The 7,365-nt window shown below is 43.3% G+C and overlaps 1 protein-coding gene across 1 annotated transcript; it reads left to right on the top strand.

The window, feature by feature from the left end:
- Positions 1-1,324: 1,324 nt before the first annotated feature.
- On the top strand, positions 1,325-4,169 carry LOC123188861 (protein kish). Its single transcript, XM_044601134.1, has 4 exons — positions 1,325-1,531; positions 1,633-1,739; positions 2,765-2,799; positions 3,786-4,169. The coding sequence occupies exons 1-4, from the start codon at positions 1,529-1,531 to the stop codon at positions 3,851-3,853; spliced, it is 213 nt and encodes a 70-aa protein (XP_044457069.1). The 5' UTR covers positions 1,325-1,528; the 3' UTR covers positions 3,854-4,169.
- Positions 4,170-7,365: the final 3,196 nt, after the last annotated feature.

The following is a 7,365-nucleotide window of genomic DNA, read 5'->3' as shown; positions in this document are numbered from 1 at the left end:
TGTGGACGTTCTAACTAGTTACCAGTATCACATAGAAATAGATCAATATGGTCTTACAAACACACTAAAATTCTCAATTAAGTCTAAGTTTTACATAAAGAAGCATACATAGTACATACTATATGGACCATAATACATACCCTGAGAAGCTCGAAAGGACTATATTTCTAGCCTACGCTTTTGCATTGCCATGAAAGTATCAATTATATCATCTTCATTCACCTCGGCAAAAGCATCACTCTCAATGAATGTGACTAGGCAATCATCCAAAAGACTATCACCCATCTTATTTCTCAACTTGCTCTTGACTATACTCTAGAAAAGAGAAACAATGTCTCCGGCCCTCTTCATTCTTCAACCTGCAATAAAAATTAGTTTCTATCAATAAAGCTAATTAAGGAAGAAATGATGTGCAAAATTATGTATGTGTTCATCAATTCATGATAGCATAGTGCGAAAAAACAAACCCTAAATCAAAAATTAGGAGTTTTCGGTACCTTAAATCGATTTTGCACACTTGATGCGGTGCTGCTGCTGAACGACTAGAGATTGGCTACTGAGCGACACCGACGGCCGTAGGCTTTGATGGAGGGCGGAGGGCCGGACTCCACCGGAGGGCGGAGGCAGGGGCGAGCGGGCGGCAAGGCCAGGCGGCCCGGGTCAAGGGAGCAGCCGGGCAGAGCATGGGCACGGGGGAGTGGTGGAGCCGAGGGCCAGGCGAGCGTCGGGCGGGAAGGGGAGGCGGTCTGGGCTCCGGCCAGCGACCGGCGAGGAACAACGGCGATGAGGCGAGGGCGTCAGACGAGGGACGAAACGAGGAACGGAGGAAGCGGACGAGACGAGGGTTGTGGCCATCGGTATGGTTATTGCCTTATTGGGCCAATTTTCTTTTTATGGCCCAGTTAAAAATCCATAAGTATATAAGCGGACCCAAAATCCCAGGGTGGGTCGCGGCCCACCCTGGCCACCCTGTAGCTCCGCCACTGGGTGTGACGGGAGCAGCGGGGAGGCCATCAACATCGGCGGGCGCGTTGAAGATGCCTTCCATGGCATATCGATGGCTGACAGGGTTGTAGTAAAAGGTGATTCGGTGGGTTCCCAAAGGAGCAATTTTGATTTTGAGTCGGCCGCTAGTGATGATGCAAATTTGTATTAGTTGTAGCAATCTTTTGGGCATGACCTAAAATGTTTTGGTCACCATACATCAATAGGCTGTGGTTGGCGACAAGCATTTTTGTTGGCCCAAGTGACCGAACTGATTTTTAGGGTTTAGTGTTGGAGTTTATTTTTTGTTTTAGACATTGGAGATGTTCTAAACAAATAACTCGTGTTTTTTTTTTACGCGCAAACAGCGCGTGTTGATAGAGCATTGTTGGGCTATGGCCACCCCAACCCCAACTGACTCGTTTGCAGCGCTAGCTCTACACGCACTAGGCTGCGGCCAACCCAAACCCCAACCCCAACGCCAAGCCAGTAGATCCAGACTCCTGTCTTGCAGTCGCAGCTCGGTAAGGAGGAGGCCAGCGCCATGGTAACCTCCGCCCCTTCGCCGCGTCGAACTCATCCCCTCCTCCCCCCTCCCCAATTCGACGGATCTGGCCACCTAATCGTTGTTTTTTGGCGTGATTGTAGTCGGCGCTGTTCAACTTCAACTCCTTCCTCATAGTGGTGCTGCTGGTGATCTGCACCTGCACCTACATCAAGATGCAGTTCCCTGCCATCCTCAACGATCGCACCGGGTATTTTTCTACGCTGACTTCCCATATTGAAAACTCATTAGGGATTTCTTCCTGAGCGATCTGATCTACGCGATTTGTCTTTCCTTGTTTTTCTTCCCTAAAGGCAGATAGTCGTACTGTCAAAATCAGCATGAAGCTGTACGGTACCTATACGGTGCAGTAGTATCCTTTCAACATGGATTGGATTCTCGCTGGGGCTGCGTTAATGCAACATGTAGCTGTTGGGTCTAGGGCATTTTGGTTTTGATCCGTAAACACTTTCGGATGTCCAACAGTATGCTGGTTCAGAGCTGATTGCAACCTCTGAATCCTATAATCAGATTAAGCACGATTTGGAAGAATTGTGAAACTCCCCTTTTTGTATTACTATATAAGATGAGGCTCATTTACAGACTCGATAAGGAGCAACGATTCCCTAAAAAAGTAGTAGAAAGATAAGGAACAAGATATGTAGGGCCTCTTTGATCTGTGTGGTTTGATTTCAAACAACACATAATTAGGAGAAAAAAAGACCATGATTACAGTGCTGTGTCTTCTCTAAGCATAGATAATTGAGTACTAAATGAATCTGAATCAAAGCATATTTCGTATACACCATAGGAAATACAGTGGTATCTTTGCAAGAAGTTTAGTCAACGAATGGAACCCTTAGAAATAACTCTTATGGATTACAATCCTGCGTAACCAAAAACCCTGATGGGTGAAATTCCTAAGGATAACTATCCTAAAAAAAAGATCAAAAAGGGTCCTCAATGCTATTTGTCAATGATCTCTCTGCTGCCAACTACTCCCTCATCCCAAAATTCTTGTCTTAGATTTGTCTAGATATGGATGTATCTAATACTAAAACGTGACTTGATACATCCGTATTTAGAAAAATCTAAGACAAGAATTTTGGGACGGAGGGAGTATTATTTTATTCAATTAGCTCAATTTGTTAGATTTCAAGAGCACAGGGTTCTGACCCAAATTCAGGCAAACCTTTTTCATTATTCTTCATTTTCTTACATGAATTTCTTTGACAGGTTCCGTGGTTTCTTTTGGAAAGCAGCCAGAATAGGTATGCTTCTGTCTGTCTGTCCAGCTCAAATTTTATGCTAGCTTGCATTCTTCAGACATCTGCTGCATATTTCCTAGTTCCTTTGGTTTGCTCAATTTGGAGCACTTGTTATTGTCGGTGTATATGCACCTAGTTTCATCTGCCAAACTGTATTGTAGACATTAGCTGAGGAATCAAGGTGCTAATAACTTAAGTTCAGTTCTAGACTTGCTTACTTCTCGTGCTTTGTAGCAGTTTTCTTTATTGGTGAAAGACGTAATTTTTTATTTATACAAGAATGTTGTTAAGATTGTTGTGTTGTACTTATCTTATTAAGAAAATAAGAAAAATAGAACAAGGTGCAATCTCTAGTTTTGTCATCTTTCTTATTGGTGTGGATAGCTTACTGCATATTATATCGATGAATGTTTATGGATTTTGTAGCTTTCTTTTATCTTGGTAGGTTTTATTAATATTAGAAAATACCTACATGGTGAAATAGCTGAACTTGATTTGTTATGGAAAAACAGACTTCGACAATATTAAGAAGGATCAACTTAATAGCCATCTTAACCAGTGACAATCAACTACAATTTGTTACTGTAAGTTTCTATATATTAGGGGAAACTCGTGAGGTAAAGCTACGTCCTAGCTGTCATGTGGAAATTACAAAGCCAGCATTGGTTTCTGCTTTCTGATCTTTTTTTTTCTATTTGAGTATCTAGTCACTAGTCATAGTTTATTCGATTGTCTGTATACCAGCAGTTTTTTTGCTCTTGTCTTTCGAATTTCCAATACCTCATCCATGCATTCATTTGTTTCATAGTGATTTTGTGTAACAGTTGCTGATTAGTAGTTGCTATTTACATAGAGATGGTGTGTCAAACTTATGCAATGAAAAACATTACTCGCATTTTTTCTTCTTCTAAAGAACACGATATTTGTTAGTAATGCATCCTTTTCATTTCAAACCTTCGAAATTCAATCTTTCTTGTGCTGCTTCGCAGGTGAGCGGTTGAGCCCTTGGGTAGCATTTGGGTGCTTCGCAATGGGGGTATCCACCATCTTCTTCTGAAGGCCTGGGCAATCATGGCCATGATTTGAATCTAGGTTGCCAGAGTTAAATATAGGAAGGATCATGTCACACTGTATTTCTGTTCATGCCTCCAGAGAAGCCTTCTGCTTCAGTTACTGTCGTGGCGAAAGCGGCATCTTAATAGCATGCAGGTTAGATGAATGCACTCGGGTCGGTGCACTTGCCGATAAGACAGAGATGATACTGTGTTTGCAAATGCTAGGTGCAAGAAGTTAACAACGAAACGATGGAGGATTATGTATGTTGTGTAGAATGTTGTTTGGATCCTGCAAAACCAAATGTGGATTTCTCGTTATATCCTATTTCGTCTCTCAGTTCCAGTACTTTGATGACGCCAAAAAGAGCACCTCTATTTTATCTACATTCTTGTGAACTCGAATGGGATGAAATAAAGTTTCCCAGTGAACCTCTGACACAGTTCAGTTTGGAGTGCGTAGCATTCAGTTTTCAGGTCAGAGCGTGCTAGACTTAGGTACGGAATGCGATCTTCAATTGAGTCCAAACTTGGACCATCTACGATTGGACGCCTCAAATTCCTCTTTCTGGCACGGGCGGACGGCTTGGTCAGTGCTCAAATCCCACTTATACGTCCGGGCTCGGGCGGACAGCTTTTGGTAAGTGACTAATCGCGAAAATATGACCCACCCCTCGAATCCAAAACATATGGGAAGACCTGACGTGTTCGTCATGTCGGATCTGGCAGATTGGACCCACGCCAAATTGACTTAGTCCACCAAAATCGATTGTCTTCTCATGTCTGTCCTCCAGTTCTCGTGTTCGAGCCGTCACCGTCATCAACCCGTGCTGCCTGTTTGCATCGCTGCTTGCATCCGAGCCATTGTAGATGTTGTCGCCGAGTACCCCGTCCCCCACCACTGGCATGAATGATGCCTCGACGTCGTCCGTGGGAGCCAGTTGCAAGGCAAAGAACGTTGCCCGAAGGGAGCGGCGAAGGAACCAGGGTGAGCGACAAGAAGGTGGTCAACGCTGACATGAACGCTTCCTCTCCGGTCGCAATTGACGTCGTGCCCGTCCTGCCGCCTAGAAGGAAGGTGCTAGTCACCCCAAACGCGACCTAGTTCATTCGCCGGAAGATTGGCGGGGGATTCCGAATGGCTGGAAGCAATAGGAAGTGCCGAAGATGGTGTATGACTTGCCACAACTCCAATGGGCGAGGACAACTTCGAGAACCGTTGGCTCCGGGTCTGCCCAGGTCTGCTCGACAAAATGGCTGAGCAGGACATGGTACAATCTTTTGCCCCTCCTTTTGTTGATTTGTCTGTTTGTTTCATATGCCACTGAATCAATTTATGGATACATATGACATTAGGAATGCATATGCCAATGACCCTTTTGTTGCATACATGATCAATGACGGTTAAGAGCCTATGCATTAGGACTCGGGAGATATCAACTCTCGTACATATGGTATAGGGCAAACATCGGCCACACCACTCGTAACAAAAAATGAAGATACCCAAGGTAATAGGTCCGACATTCTCAATCAAGGAGGATGTCCTCATCGTATGAAGTTGGCTACAAACATTGACCCTATATATGGAACCGAGCAAAAGGGCAACAAGTATTTGCAAAAAATCCACACACATTACCATGCATACAAGGGATATCCTGATGAATTTGTTGGGCATCCGGCGATCGTCTCGACCCGGTGAGGTACTCTAGCCAAAATCGAGATCAGTGCCTTCTAGGTGTTCGTCAGAATTCCACTAAGTTTTTTCCTATTTTGTTATTTGTTGTGAGCTAAGGCTTGTTCATGATGGAATATGTCCAATGTGTAGATGAGTTGGTGTGATTCCTCCTCCAAAGAGAAATATGAGTTTGATGAAGATGATGACATTGCCATGATCATGTTGATCGACATGGAGAAGAACAAGCGGCCGAAACATGGAGGTTCCATTACCGATTGTGAGGTGATTCGTAGGAGCCGGCTACACATACACAATAAGCTCATATTTGATTACTTCTGTGCAAATCTAGTGTATCTAGACCGCTACTTCTGGTGTAGGTTCAGAATGGCTCCTGATTTGTTTCTCCACATTGCCTACTCTGTCAAAGAGCATGATCAATTCTTCGTGCAGAGGAGAAATTGTACCAGAGATCTTGGACACATTAGTATCTTTATGGTGACTATGGCACTGCATGATGCCATATGGTATTCTTGCAGATTTGACTGATGATCATCTGGAAATAGGAGAGAGCACTTTCATCAAGTGTGTGAAGCAATTTGTGAAGGCGGTGGTTGAAGTCTTTGGGCCACAGTATTTGAGATCACCCAATGCTCAGGACACTTACAAGATTTTGTAGATGAACAAAGCACAAGGGTTTTCAGGGGGATGATCAACTCAGTTGATTGCATGCACTAGAGGTGGATGAACTGCTCTCTGGCATGACATGGACAGTTATCGACCATGTGAAGGATCCCAACATCATTCTTGAAGCCATTGCAGATCATGAGACATGGTTTTGGCATGCCTATTTTGGAATGCCTGGAGCTTGCAATGACGTCAATGTACTCCACCGATCATCACTCTTTGCACGGTTAGCCAATGGGGAATCACCACAGGTGGAGTTTTAAGCAAATGGCTGCACATACAACATGAGCTACTATCTAGCGGATGAGATGTACCCAAAGGGGGCAATCTTTTTGAAATCAACCAGCCACCCCAAGGAATAAACAACTTGGTTTCCATAATGCTCAACCATCTGCTGGGAAGGATGTGGAGAGAGCATTTGAGATTTTGCAAGTCTAGTTTACTATTGTGCGAGGACCGGCTCGGTTTTGGGACCAAGAAATCCTTTGGTAAATCATGACTGCCGGCGTGATCTTGCACAATATGATCAACGAGCATGAACGTAGCCAAAATTTGGATTGCTTCTACTATGAATTCGTGCGATGGATGGTGCATCAAAGTAGGAGAGAAGAACACATCCCCAACGTTCTTCAAGTTCACCATGTAATTCGAGATACGGAAAATAAAGTTTTCAACAAGTCAAGGAGCGGTGGACATGGAATGGGCAACAAGACCACTTGTTCTATTCATATGTTTCATGTTATGTTCGATGCACTTTGTGTTGTGTTTGATGAACATTTGTGTTGCATTTGGAGTTGCGGATTGAATAACTATGTCATAATTAAGTAATATTTGGATTTTATTTGTTTCAGATATATTTGACATGAGTATGATATTATTTGGAACATTACATATCTACAAATATGTGTGCTAGAAGTAGAAGCTGAAATCTAGATATCCAGTTTTTAGGTCGAAAATGCTCTTTAGAGCTCGGGCTCCATGGAGGCCGAGTTTGACTTGATCAAAATTCAAATTTTCACGTTTCAATTTTTTTTAAAATACACACGTACTTAGAGACATAAAGCATATGTGTGTAAATTTTCAGGACAAAACACCTTAAAATGAGTGCTACACAAAAAGAACAAATCTGAGGCTTTTTAGTAGATGCACTATTCATTC

This window comes from Triticum aestivum, chromosome 2A (genome assembly GCF_018294505.1).
Source record: "Triticum aestivum cultivar Chinese Spring chromosome 2A, IWGSC CS RefSeq v2.1, whole genome shotgun sequence".
Classification (NCBI taxonomy): Eukaryota; Viridiplantae; Streptophyta; class Magnoliopsida; order Poales; family Poaceae; genus Triticum; species Triticum aestivum.
The sequence above is the reverse complement of the archived record's forward strand: the minus strand, read 5'-3'. Positions and strand labels throughout refer to the sequence as shown.

Excerpts from the sequence above, each read along its gene's own strand:
- LOC123188861 (XM_044601134.1), top strand. Across the intron at positions 1,740-2,764 it reads ATCCTCAACGATCGCACCGG|GTTCCGTGGTTTCTTTTGGA; the intron begins GTATTTTTCTAC and ends TTTCTTTGACAG. Across the intron at positions 2,800-3,785 it reads TTGGAAAGCAGCCAGAATAG|GTGAGCGGTTGAGCCCTTGG; the intron begins GTATGCTTCTGT and ends GCTGCTTCGCAG.